At 47.4% G+C, this 14,221-nt stretch overlaps 1 protein-coding gene across 1 annotated transcript; it reads left to right on the forward strand.

Annotated features, from left to right (window-relative positions):
* Positions 1 to 13,797: 13,797 nt before the first annotated feature.
* Positions 13,798 to 14,124, forward strand: LOC135572187 (cornifin-B-like). The gene has a single exon (XM_065019572.1). It carries the CDS (start codon positions 13,798 to 13,800, stop codon positions 14,122 to 14,124), a length of 327 nt encoding a protein of 108 aa, XP_064875644.1.
* The last annotated feature ends 97 nt before the right edge of the window (positions 14,125 to 14,221 follow it).

Here is a 14,221-nt window from a genome sequence, read left to right on the forward strand (position 1 = left end):
CACTAGACTACTATTCCAGTATACTACTATCCCAGTAGACTACTATCCCAGTATACTACTATCCCAGTAGACTACTATCCCAGTAGACTACTATCCCAGTATACTACTATCCCAGTATACTACTATCCCAGTATACTACTATCCCACTAGACTACTATCCCAGTATACTACTATCCCAGTATACTACTATCCCACTAGACTACTATTCCAGTATAGTACTATCCCAGTATACTACTAACCCACTAAAGACTACTATCATGCTAATACAGTCATTAATTCGACTACCACACTAGCCTAATGTTTTATAACACTAACATTTGAAACATTGTACATTTATTTTGACTACCATGCCGATGCTGTACTTTGGGACTGGATGGAGACAGAGAGATAAAAGATAGATGGAGGAATGGACCAAATTCACTGAGAGAGGATAGAAAATGGTTGGAAGAGAATATATGCGAGACAGACACATGCATACAATATAGATCAATATTTGAATTATTTATTTTAGACAGTCATTCTTGCTCATCTTTATCACAGATTGTTTCAGACCCCACTGCACATTCACACACAGCCCATGGAGGTTCTGGCTGGCTGACTGACTGGCTGGCTGGTTGGCTGGCTGGCTGACTGGCTGACTGGCTAGTTGGTTGGCTGGCTGACTGGCTGGCTGACTGGCTGGCTGGCTGGCTGGCTGGTTGGTTGGCTGACTGGCTGGCTGACTGGCTGGCTGACTGGCTGGCTGGTTGCCTGGCTGGTTGGCTGACTGGCTGACTGGCTAGTTGGTTGGCTGGCTGACTGGCTGGTTGACTGACTGGTTGGCTGGCTGGCTGGCTGGCTGATTGGCTGGCTGGTTGGCTGACTGGCTGGCTGGCTGGCTGGTTGGCTGACTGGCTGGCTGACTGGCTGGTTTGCTGGTTGGCTGGTTGGTTGGCTCACACTCAACGTGAACAGCATTGATGTAAACAAATGGTAATCTCTAATGCCACGCAGCTCATTCCTCCTGCCGTGACGTGGTGTTTACCCCGGTAAATATCACGTCAATCCTCTGCCTCATGAGGCTTTTCTGTCTGTGTGTGTTTACCGCCAGTAATAATGTCTCACTGTTGTATGTAATTAAATTAAAGGATTATCTCAAGCAAGTAGCAGTGTGGTATTGATCTCCCCAGCTCCCTGCTTACCTAGGCTGCATCCTAAATTGCACCCTATTCCCTACGTAGCGCAACACTTTCTACCTGGGCCATGTTCATTAAAAACTAGTGCACTTTGTAGGAAATACAGCCTTTTTTATCGTAAAGCTTTGCTCCAATAGCTGGTGGGTGTTGGGCACTGAGTGTGTTCTGCAGTGTGTTCCTCAATTTGTTCCTCAATGTGTTCCTCAGTGTGTTCCTCAGTGTGTTCCTCAATTTGTTCCTCAATGTGTTCCTCAATGTGTTCCTCAGTGTGTTCCTCAATTTGTTCCTCAATGTGTTCCTCAGTTTGTTCCTCAGTGTGTTCCTCAGTTTGTTCCTCAGTTTGTTCCTCAGTGTGTTCCTCAGTTTGTTCCTCAGTGTGTTCCTCAGTGTGTTCCTCAGTGTGTTCCTCAGTTTGTTCCTCAGTGTGTTCCTCAGTGTGTTCCTCAGTGTGTTCCTCAGTGTGTTCCTCAGTTTGTTCTTCAGGAATGTTCCTCAGTGTGTTCCTCAGTGTGTTCCTCAGTTTGTTCTGCAGTGTGTTCCTCAGTTTGTTCCTCAATGTGTTCCTCAGTGTATTCCTCAGTTTGTTCCTCAGTTTGTTCCTCAGTGTGTTCCTCAGTTTGTTCCTCAGTGTGTTCCTCAGTTTGTTCCTCAGTTTGTTCCTCAGTGTGTTCCTCAGGAATGTTCCTCAGTGTGTTCCTCCGGAATGTTCCTCAGTGTGTTCCTCAGGAATGTTCCTCAGTGTGTTCCTCAGTGTGTTACTCAGTTTGTTCCTCAGTGTGTTCCTCAGTGTGTTCCTCAGGAATGTTCCTCAGTGTGTTCCTCGGTGTGTTCCTCAGGAATGTTCCTCAGTGTGTTCCTCAGGAATGTTCCTCAGTGTGTTCCTCAGGAATGTTCCTCAGTGTGTTCCTCAGTGTGTTCCTCAGTGTGTTCCTCAGTGTGTTCCTCAGGAATGTTCCTCAGTGTGTTCCTCAGTCTGTTCCTCAGTGTGTTCCTCAGTGTGTTCCTCAGTGTGTTCCTCAGGAATGTTCCTCAGTCTGTTCCTCAGTGTGTTCCTCAGTGTGTTCCTCAGGAATGTTCCTTAGTGTGTTCCTCAGTGTGTTCCTCAGTGTGTTCCTCAGGAATGTTCCTCAGTGTGTTCCTCAGGAATGTTCCTCAGTGTGTTCCTCAGGAATGTTCCTCAGGAATGTTCCTCAGTGTGTTCCTCAGGCAGGTGTTAGTTGTTGTCTCTGATTGGGAACCATATTTAGGTCGCCTGTTTTTGTCATTGTGGGTTGTGTGTGATTGTCTATGTGTAGTGTTTGTGTCGGCACGATTATTCATTAGCTTCACGGTTGTCACTTTTGTTGTTTTGAAGTGTTCCGTCCTTCCATTAAAATGACGAACACTTACCACGCCGCGTCTTGGTCCTCATCTCTATCTCCAGACGACAGCCGTGACATCTTCTCTGTCCACACCCATTCAGCATCGTTGACACCCCCTTAAGTGTCACGTTCTGACCTTAGTTCCTTTTGTTTTGTCTTTGTTTTAGTATGGTCAGGGTGTGATTTGGGGTGGGCAGTCTATGTTATTTTTTCTATGATTTGAGATTTCTGTGTTTGGCCTGGTATGGTTCTCAACCTGAGGCAGCTGTCGATCATTGTCCCTGATTGAGAACCATACTTAGGCAGCCTGTTTTCACCCTTGAGTTGTGTGTTTTGTGTTTTGTGCTTCACAGTACAGGACTGTTTCGATTCGTTCATTATCGCTTTATTGTTTTGTTTCAGTGTTCAATTGTTTGATTAAATCAATATGGACACTTACCACGCTGCGCATTGGTCCTCCAATCCTTCCTACTACTCCTCCTCGTCAGAGCAGGAAGAAGAAACCCGTTACAGAATCACCCACCACAACCGGACCAAGCAGCGTTGTACCCAGGAGCAGCGGGTTCAAGACTCCTGGACTTGGGAGGAGATCTTGGATGGCAAGGGACCCTGGGTACAGCCGGGAGAATATTGCCGCCCCAAAGCAGAGCTGGAGGCAGCGAAAGCCGAGAGGCGGCATTATGAGGAGGCTGCACGGCAGCGTGGCTGGGACGAGACGCAGCCCCAAAAATGTATTGGGGGAGGCTCACAGGGAGTGTATACAGGGAGTGTTGGTAAGTCAGGTAGGAGACCTGAGCCAACTCCCCGTGCTTACCATGGAGAGAGGTGGACCTGGCAGGCACCGTGTTATACCGTGAGGCGCACGGTCTCCCCGGTGTGCAGACATAGCCCGGTGCGTTACATAGCAGCGCCTCGTATCGGCCGGGAATAGAGAGGGCATCGAGCCAGGTGCCATGAAGCTGGCACAATGCATCTGGTCTCCAGTGCGTCTCCTCTGGCCGGGGTACATGGCACCAGCCCTACGCATGGTGTCCCCGGTTCGCCAGCATAGCCCAGTGCGATCTATTCCACCTCGCCGCACTGGCCTGGTCCACTGTGTTTACTGTCCACTGTGTTAACTGTGTTAACTGTCCACTGTGTTTACTGTCCACTGTGTTTACTGTCCACTGTGTTAACTGTGTTAACTGTCCACTGTGTTTACTGTCCACTGTGTTTACTGTCCACTGTGTTTCATGTCCACTGTGTTTACTGTCCACTGTGTGTACTGTCCACTGTGTTTACTGTCCACTGTGTTAACTGTGTTAACTGTCCACTGTGTTTACTGTCCACTGTGTTTACTGTCCACTGTGTTCACTGTCCACTGTGTTTACTGTCCACTGTGTTTACTGTCCACTGTGTTTAATGTCCACTGTGTTTACTGTCCACTGTGTTTACTGTCCACTGTGTTTACTGTCCACTGTGTTCACTGTCCACTGTGTTTACTGTCCACTGTGTTTACTGTCCACTGTGTTTACTGTCCACTGTGTTTACTGTCCACTGTGTGTACTGTCCACTGTGTTTACTGTCCACTGTGTTTACTGTCCACTGTGTTCACTGTGCCATTTTTCATTTAACAACATATATAACATTTATATACATAGAGAATAGGGTGCCATAGGGTTCTGGTCTAAAGTAGTGCACTATATACGATATAGGGTACCATAGGGCTCTGGTCTAAAGTAATGCACTATATAGGGAATAGGGTGCCATAGGGTTCTGGTCTAAAGTAGTGCACTATATAGGGAATAGGGTGCCATCGGCCTCTGGTCTAAAGTAGTGCACTATATACGATATAGGGTACCATAGGGCTCTGGTCTAAAGTAATGCACTATATAGGGAATAGGGTGCCATCGGCCTCTGGTCTAAAGTAGTGCACTATATAGGGGATATGGTGGTATTTAGAACGCAGCCTGTGACTCCTTTGATTGAGGGCACTCATCCCTCTCGCTTCCCCCTCCATGGGATTCAAAGATAAATAATTAAATTGATTAGGGAACCCATCGATAAACGGGTGAATTATAAACTTGGCTGACACCAGAAGTCACCTCCCCCCTCACCTCCCCCCTCACCTCCCTTCGACTGACTGTCACAGTGTCTCCATCACACACACACACACACACACACACACACACACACACACACACACACACACACACACACACACACACACACACACACACACACACACACACACACACGGAGTGGTGGGAATGCTTACACACACACACACACACACACACACACACACACACACACACACACACACACACACACACACACACGGAGTGGTGGGAATGCTTACACACACACACACACACACACACACACACACACACACACACACACACACACACACACACACACACACACACACACACACCGGAGTGGTGGGAATGCTTACACACACACACACACACCGGAGTGGTGGGAATGCATACACACACACACACACACACACACACACACACACACACACACACACACACACACACACACACACACACACACACACACACACACACACACACACACACAATCAAGGCGAGAATTGAGAGTGCTTACCTGTGGTTGAGTAATTGAGCCGTGAGTGATGTCATCAGTGGAGAGGAGACGAGGAGAACAGAGAGAAAAGGAGAGAACAGATTAGTTCATGAAAGAGAGAGAGTAAAAACAGATTAGTTCATGGTCAGAAGAGAAGAGGAGACGAGGAGAACAGAGAGAAAAGGAGAGAGAGAGAGTAAAAAACAGATTAGTTCATGGTCAGAAGAGAAGAGGAGACGAGGAGAACAGAGAGAAAAGGAGAGAGAGAGAGAGTAAACAACAGATTAGTTCATGGTCAGAAGAGAAAGAACCATTTTAAAACAACATGGCTGTTTCTGAACATGTTACCAGCTCTACAATTCTTGCTTCCTCTGTCCTTGTTTCCTCTAATTCCTTTTCAGGTTTGATGAGGTCAGAGTTGTACCCTGAGGGATTGATGAGGTCAGAGTTGTACCCTGGGGGATTGATGAGGTCAGAGTTGTACCCTGGGGGATTGATGAGGTCAGAGTTGTACCCTGAGGGTTTGATGAGGTCAGAGTTGTACCCTGGGGGATTGATGAGGTCAGAGTTGTACCCTGGTGGTTTGATGAGGTCAGAGTTGTACCCTGGGGGATTGAGGAGGTCAGAGTTGTACCCTGGGGGTTTGATGAGGTCAGAGTTGTACCCTGGGGGTTTGATGAGGTCAGAGTTGTACCCTGGGGGTTTGATGAGGTCAGAGATGCTTCCTAAAAGTCTGACACTACTTCTTTCCTTGTATCCTTTCTTTGTATCCTTTCCTTGTATCCTTACCCTTAGGATCTCTGAATTGATTGGACAATGATGCAGAACAGAAGCAGGATCATCCTTGGAAGAAGTTGGTTGTGTTTCAAATGGCACCTTATGGGTCCTGGTCAAAGTAGTGCACTATATATGGAATAGGGTGCAATTTAGAGGGAATAGGGTGCAATTTAGAGGAAATAGGGTGCAATTTAGAGGGAATAGGGTGCCATTAGGAGGGAATAGGGTACCATTTGGAGGTAATAAGCATGCATTATGGAGGGAAGGGAGTGCATATTGGAGGGAATTTGGTGAATTTTGGAGGGAATAGGGTGAATTTTGGAGGGAATAGGGTGCATTTTGGAGGGAATAGGGTGCATTTTGGAGGGAATAGGTTGCATTTTGGAGGGAATAGGGTGCATTTTAGAGGGAATAGGGTGCATTTTGGAGGGAATAGGGTGTATTTTGGAACACATGCATGAAAAGTGCTGAACACAGAGCCTGACCTGCTGGAAGAAGATTGGGTATGACCTAGGACCTCCCCAGAGAAGTCAAGTAAGTCAGTTCTTTTCATCCATCAGTCCTTTCAAACCAAAGTCTCTAAGGGGAGAATCAATGGAAGAACAGAGCTGTGCCTCAACCTTCCCAGTTTAGAGCCAGTCTATCCTTCAAACCTAGATCTATCCCCTTTCATCGGTGTGAACAGCCATGAGAGAGAGAGACAGAGAGAGAGAGAGAAAGAGAGAGAGCGAGAGAGAGAGCGAGAGAGAGAGAGAGAGAGAGACAGAAAGAGAGACTCAGAGAGAAAGACACAGAGAGAGAGTGTTCATTTCTATCAGTTTAATGTTTACTGTTAATTTCTGAATGTTTATTTCACTTTTGTTTATTATCTATTTCACTTGCTTTGGCAATGTACACGTACTGTATGCTTCCCATGCCAATAAAGCACTTTGAATTTAAGTTAATCTAATTGAGAGAGAGAGAGAGACAGAGGGAGAGATGGGAAGAGAGAGAGAGACAGAGGGAGAGAGGGGAAGAGAGAGAGAGACAGAGGGAGAGATGGGAAGAGAGAGAGAGAGAGAGAGAGACAGAGAGAGAGAGGGGAAGAGAGAGAGAGAGAGAGAGAGGGAGAGATGGGAAGAGAGAGAGAGAGAGACAGAGGGAGAGGGGAAGAGAGAGAGAGAGAGAGAGAGGGAGAGATGGGAAGAGAGAGAGAGAGAGACAGAGGGAGAGGGGAAGAGAGAGAGAGACAGAGGGAGAGATGGGAAGAGACAGAGAGAGAGACAGAGGGAGAGGGGAAGAGAGAGAGAGAGAGAGACAGAGGGAGAGATGGGAAGAGAGAGAGAGAGAGACAGAGGGAGAGATGGGAAGAGAGAGAGAGAGACAGAGGGAGAGATGGGAAGAGAGAGAGAGACAGAGGGAGAGATGGGAAGAGAGAGAGAGAGACAGAGGGAGAGAGAGAGAGACAGAGGGAGAGATGGGAAGAGAGAGAGAGAGACAGAGGGAGAGATGGGAAGAGAGAGAGAGACAGAGGGAGAGATGGGAAGAGAGAGAGAGAGAGACAGAGGGAGAGATGGGAAGAGAGAGAGAGAGACAGAGGGAGAGATGGGAAGAGAGAGAGACAGAGGGAGAGATGGGAAGAGAGAGAGAGAGACAGAGGGAGAGATGGGAAGAGAGAGAGAGAGACAGAGGGAGAGATGGGAAGAGAGAGAGAGAGACAGAGGGAGAGATGGGAAGAGAGAGAGAGAGACAGAGGGAGAGATGGGAAGAGAGAGAGAGAGAGAGACAGAGAGAGAGACAGAGGGAGAGATGGGAAGAGAGAGAGAGAGACAGAGGGAGAGATGGGAAGAGAGAGAGAGAGACAGAGGGAGAGATGGGAAGAGAGAGAGAGAGAGAGGGAGAGATGGGAAGAGAGAGAGAGAGAGAGACAGAGAGAGAGACAGAGGGAGAGGGGAAGAGAGAGAGAGAGAGAGACAGAGGGAGAGATGGGAAGAGAGAGAGAGAGAGACAGAGGGAGAGATGGGAAGAGAGAGAGAGAGAGAGACAGAGGGAGAGATGGGAAGAGAGAGAGAGAGAGAGACAGAGGGAGAGAGGGGAAGAGAGAGAGAGAGAGAGACAGAGGGAGAGAGGGGAAGAGAGAGAGAGAGAGAGACAGAGGGAGAGATGGGAAGAGAGAGAGAGACAGAGGGAGAGATGGGAAGAGAGAGAGAGACAGAGGGAGAGATGGGAAGAGAGAGAGAGACAGAGGGAGAGATGGGAAGAGAGAGAGAGAGACAGAGGGAGAGATGGGAAGAGAGAGAGAGAGACAGAGGGAGAGATGGGAAGAGAGAGAGAGAGACAGAGGGAGAGATGGGAAGAGAGAGAGAGAGAGAGAGAGAGAGACAGAGAGAGAGACAGAGGGAGAGGGGAAGAGAGAGAGAGAGACAGAGGGAGAGATGGGAAGAGAGAGAGAGAGACAGAGGGAGAGATGGGAAGAGAGAGAGAGAGACAGAGGGAGAGATGGGAAGAGAGAGAGAGAGACAGAGGGAGAGATGGGAAGAGAGAGAGAGAGAGAGACAGAGAGAGAGACAGAGGGAGAGGGGAAGAGAGAGAGAGAGAGAGACAGAGGGAGAGATGGGAAGAGAGAGAGAGAGAGAGACAGAGGGAGAGATGGGAAGAGAGAGAGAGAGAGACAGAGGGAGAGATGGGAAGAGAGAGAGAGACAGAGGGAGAGATGGGAAGAGAGAGAGAGACAGAGGGAGAGATGGGAAGAGAGAGAGAGAGACAGAGGGAGAGAGGGGAAGAGAGAGAGAGAGAGACAGAGGAAGAGAGAGAGAGACAGAGGGAGAGATGGGAAGTGAGAGAGAGACAGAGATGGGAAGAGAGAGAGAGACAGAGGGAGAGATGGGAAGAGAGAGAGAGACAGAGAGAGAGAGGGGAAGAGAGAGAGAGACAGAGAGGGGAAGGGATAATATCAGTCTAAGTGAGCTGTTGAAACCAATAGGACATGTTGCTAAACATTTACTTCACTGCATCATGCATGTATATCTTTCTACCTCTATCTCTCTATCCCAGCTCTGTCCCTCTATCTCTCTATCCCTCCATCCCAGCTCTATCCCTCTATCTCTCTATCCCAGCTCTGTCCCTCTATCTCTCTGTCCCTCCATCCCAGCTCTGTCCCTCTATCTCTCTATCCCTCCATCCCAGCTCTATCCCTCTATCTCTCTTTCCCAGGTCTGTCCCTCTATCTCTCTATCCCAGCTCTGTCCCTCTATCTCTCTATCCGTCCATCCCAGCTCTGTCCCTCTATCTCTCTATCCCTCTATCCCAGCTCTGTCACTCTATCTCTCTATCCCTCTATCCCAGATCTGTCCCTCTATCCCCGCTCTGTCCCTCTATCTCTCTATCCCTCCATCCCAGATCTGTCCCTCTATCCCAGCTCTGTCCCTCTATCTCTCAATCCCTCCATCCCATCTTATTTCTCTCTATCTCTCTGTCCCTCCATCCCAGCTCTGTCCCTCTATCTCTCTATCCCAGCTCTGTCCCTCTATCTCTCTATCCCTCCATCCCAGCTCTGTCCCTCTATCTCTCTATCCCTCCATCCCAGCTCTGTCCCTCTATCTCTCTATCCCTCTATCCCAGCTCTGTCCCTCTATCTCTCTCTCCCGCTATCTCTCTATCCCTCTATCCCAGCTCTGTCCCTCTGTCCCTCTATCCCTCCATCCCATCTCTGTCCCTCTATCTCTCTATCCCTCTATCCCAGATCTGTCCCTCTATCCCAGCTCTGTCCCTCTATCTCTCTCTCCCTCTATCTCTCTATCCCTCTATCCCAGCTCTGTCCCTCTATCTCTCTATCCCTCCATCCCAGCTCTGTCCCTCTATCTCTCTATCCCTCTATCCCAGCTCTGTCCCTCTATCTCTCTGTCCCTCGATCCCAGCTCTGTCCCTCTATCTCTCTATCCCTCCATCCCAGCTCTGTCCCGCTATCCCAGCTCTGTCCCTCTATCTCTCTATCCGTCCATCCCAGGTCTGTCCCTCTATCTCTCTATCCCTCTATCCCAGCTCTGTCCCTCTATCTCTCTATCCCTCCATCCCAGCTCTGTCCCGCTATCTCTCTATCCCTCCATCCCAGCTCTGTCCCTCTATCTCTCTATCCCTCCATCCCAGCTCTGTCCCTCTAGAGAGAGAGAGGGAGAGGGAGAGAGAGAGAGAGAGAGAGAGAGAGAGAGATAGATCTATACAGTCCACATTCTAACTGAAACATGTCATCAGAGACTATTGAAAATCAATGAGACATGGGGATGCATCCCAAATGGCACCATGTTCCCTATATAATGTCTATATTCCCCATAGAGTGCTGGTCTAAAGTAGTGCATTATATAGGGAATAGGGTGCCATAGGGCTCTGGTCTAAATTAGTGCACTATATAGGGAATAGGGTGCCATAGGGCTCTGGTCTAAATTAGTGCACTATATAGGGAATAGGGTGCCATAGGGCTCTGGTCTAAAGTAGTGCACTATATAGGGAACAGGGTGCCATAGGGTTCTGGTCTAAAGTAGTGCATTATATAGGGAATAGGGTATTGGGAGTCAGACCTGTACACTACTGTGTTTGGGGAGTCAGTCCTGTACAGTGTGTTTGGGGAGTCAGACCTGTACAGTGTGTTTGGGGAGTCAGACCTGTACAGTACTGTGTTTGGGGAGTCAGACCTGTACAGTGTGTTTGGGGAGTCAGACCTGTACAGTACTGTGTTTGGGGAGTCAGACCTGTACAGTGTGTTTGGGGAGTCAGTCCTGTACACTACTGTGTTTGGGGAGTCAGTCCTGTACAGTGTGTTTGGGGAGTCAGTCCTGTACACTACTGTGTTTGGGGAGTCAGACCTGTACAGTGTGTTTGGGGAGTCAGTCCTGTACACTACTGTGTTTGGGGAGTCAGACCTGTACAGTGTGTTTGGGGAGTCAGTCCTGTACACTACTGTGTTTGGGGAGTCAGACCTGTACAGTGTGTTTGGGGAGTCAGACCTGTACACTACTATGTTTGGGGAGTCAGTCCTGTACAGTGTGTTTGGGGAGTCAGACCTGTACAGTGTGTTTGGGGAGTCAGTTCTGCACAGTACTGTGTTTGGGGAGTCAGACCTGTACAGTGTGTTTGGGGAGTCAGTCCTGTACACTACTGTGTTTGGGGAGTCAGACCTGTACAGTGTGTTTGGGGAGTCAGACCTGTACAGTGTGTTTGGGGAGTCAGTCCTGTACAGTGTGTTTGGGGAGTCAGTCCTGTACAGTGTGTTTGGGGAGTCAGTCCTGTACAGTGTGTTTGGGGAGTCAGTCCTGTACAGTGTGTTTGGGGAGTGAGACCTGTACAGTGTGTTTGGGGAGTCAGTCCTGTACAGTACTGTGTTTGGGGAGTCAGTCCTGTACAGTGTGTTTGTGGAGTCAGTCCTGTACAGTGTGTTTGGGGAGTCAGTCCTGTACAGTGTGTTTGGGGAGTCAGTCCTGTACAGTAATGTGTTTGGGGAGTCAGACCTGTACAGTAATGTGTTTGGGGAGTCAGTCCTGTACAGTGTGTTTGGGGAGTCAGTCCTGTACACTGTGTTTGGGGAGTCAGATCCGTACAGTGTGTTTGGGGAGTCAGTCCTGTACAGTGTGTCAGGTATCATAGAGACATAATCATATCCAACACATCTCCTAATATCACAAATGTGAAGCGTCATTTAAAACCCCACGTATAGGTTACATTACGACTGTACATCGAATGCATATAATTCTGGAATATCTAGAGTAATGCTTCTGCAATGAGGAAGTGATGCAATGAGGAAGTGATGCAATGAGGAAGAGAAGTGACTTTAACGCCTGCACCAGGTCAAACAAAGATCAGAACTATAAAAATACAAGTCCCATATAATATATAGTATAGTATAATTTACATAACGTCTATACATTAGATTTCAGATAGATTTTCAATGAGCGGGTCTAATGCATTTAAAACGAGGAACGATTCACAAGGAACGATTCACGAGGAACGATTCACGGAAGGAGTCATGAGGAACAATTCACGAGGAGCGATTCACAAGGAACGATTCACGAGGAACGATTCACGAGGAACGATTCACGGAACGAGTCATGAGGAACAATTCACGAGGAACGATTAACGAGAATTGATTCACGAGGAACGATTCACGAGGAACGATTCACGAGGAACGATTCACGGAACGAGTCATGAGGAACAATTCACGAGGAACGATTAACGAGGATTGATTCACGAGGAACGATTAACGAGGAACAATTCATGAGGAATGATTCATGAGAAATTATTAGATTCATGTTGTGTTTCTCCAGAATTTCTTAAAACCTGTTTGGGCTAGGTGGGCAGCATTTTCACTTTTGGATGAAAAGCGTGCCCAGAGTAAACTACCTGCTACTCAGTCCCAGATGCTGATATATGCATATTATTAGTATTATTGGATATAAAACAGTCTGAAGTTTCTAAAACTGTTTGAATGATGTCTGTGAGTATAACAGAACTCATATGGCAGGCAAAAACCTGAGAAAAAATCCAACCAGGAAGTTGGAAATCTGAGTTTTGTAGTTTTTCAAAGCTCGTCTGGCAGAGAGCCACGGGCTTGTGACGCGCGGTCATGAGAAAGTTACCTCTCGTTTAATTACTTTTCTACAGACAAAGGAATTCTCCGGTTGGGACATTATTGAAGATTTATGATAAAAACATCCTAAAGATTGATTCCATACATTGTTTGATAACGTTCTACGACCAGTAATATAACTTTTTGGAATTTTCATCCAACATTTCCGCTGGACTTGCCTGCGCCTCGTGAGTTTCGATTTGTTTACTAAACGCCCTAACAAAAGGAGGGGTTTGAACATAAATGACGAACTCTATTGAACAAATCAAACATTTATTGCCGAACAGGGATTCCTGAGAGTGCATTCTGACGAAGATCATCAAAGGTAAGTGAATATTTATAATGCTATTTCTGACTTCTGTTGACCTCAACATGGCGGTTTGGGTTCTGAGCGCCGTACTCAGATTATGCTTTTTCCGAAAACTTTTTTAAAAAATCTGACACAGCGGTCTGGAACCCCTCGCCAACAGCCAATGAAATTGCAGGGCACTAAATTCAAACAACAGAAATCTCATAAATCAATTTTCTCAAACATACATGTATTATCCACAATTTTAATGATGAAATTCTCGTTAATCCAGCCACAGGGCCTGATTTCAAAACGGCTTTACAGCGAAAGCTCCACAAACGATTATGTTAGGTCACCACCAAGTCACAGAAAAACACAGCCATTTTTCCAGCCAAAGAGAGAAGTCACAAAAAGCAGAAATATAGATACAATTAATCACTAACCTTTGATGATCTTCATCAGATGACACTCATAGGACTTCAGGTTACACAATACATGTATGTTTTGTTCGATAAAGTGAATCTTTATATCCAAAAATCTCATTTTGCATTGACGTGTTATGTTCAGTAGTTCCAAAACATGCGGTGATTTTGCAGAGAGCCACATCAATTTACAGAAATACTCATAATAAACATTGATAATAGATACAACTATTATACATGGAACTTTAGATAAACTTCTCCTTAAAAAGGAGCAATCTAAATTTTCTACATCCATTTCTGGATTTATAAATTAATGATATGTACCCATTGATTATTGTAGAATCTTATTTATAAATGGCTCATGAGCTTAGTTCAACTGTCGTACTCCATCAGAACCCAAAATATAAGCTTGTTTTACTCCGATGTTTTAAAACTAAGTAAGTGTCAACAAACACTGTATAGCCTCATAACACGGTTAAAACCTATCATCTTGATATCCTTGTATTTCCAGCCAAATCCTCTCCTTTTTTGTTACGGCAACAGGGGAGGGGAAACGCTTAGTTATTGTTTCAACCGCTGCTTTAAACACTGAAAACGGATGAGACTTCAACCCCTCGGCCCCTCGACCCCTCGACCCCTCGGCCCCTCGGCCCCTCGACCCCTCGGCCCCTCGGCCCCTCGGCCCCTCGACCCCTCGGCCCCTCGGCCCCTCGACCCCTCGGCCCCTCGGCCCCTCGACCCCTCGGCCCCTCGGCCCCTCGACCCCTCGACCCCTCGGCCCCTCAACCCCTCGGCCCCTCGGCCCCTCGGCCCCTCTACCCCTCGGCCCTCGGCCCTCGACCCCCTCGGCCCCTCGACCCCTCGGCCCCTCGACCCCTCGACCCCTCGGCAGGTCAAAGCTAAGCTACAGTACATAACAATATAAGTACTGTTTCTATGGTTACATGGTATAGTTTTCTCCGTCTGGGAAGTGAGCAACAAACATCTGCCCACACCATACGATGATCATAAACTAAACCTTG

The sequence above is a fragment of the Oncorhynchus nerka genome, linkage group LG6 (genome assembly GCF_034236695.1).
Source record: "Oncorhynchus nerka isolate Pitt River linkage group LG6, Oner_Uvic_2.0, whole genome shotgun sequence".
NCBI classification, from domain to species: Eukaryota; Metazoa; Chordata; class Actinopteri; order Salmoniformes; family Salmonidae; genus Oncorhynchus; species Oncorhynchus nerka.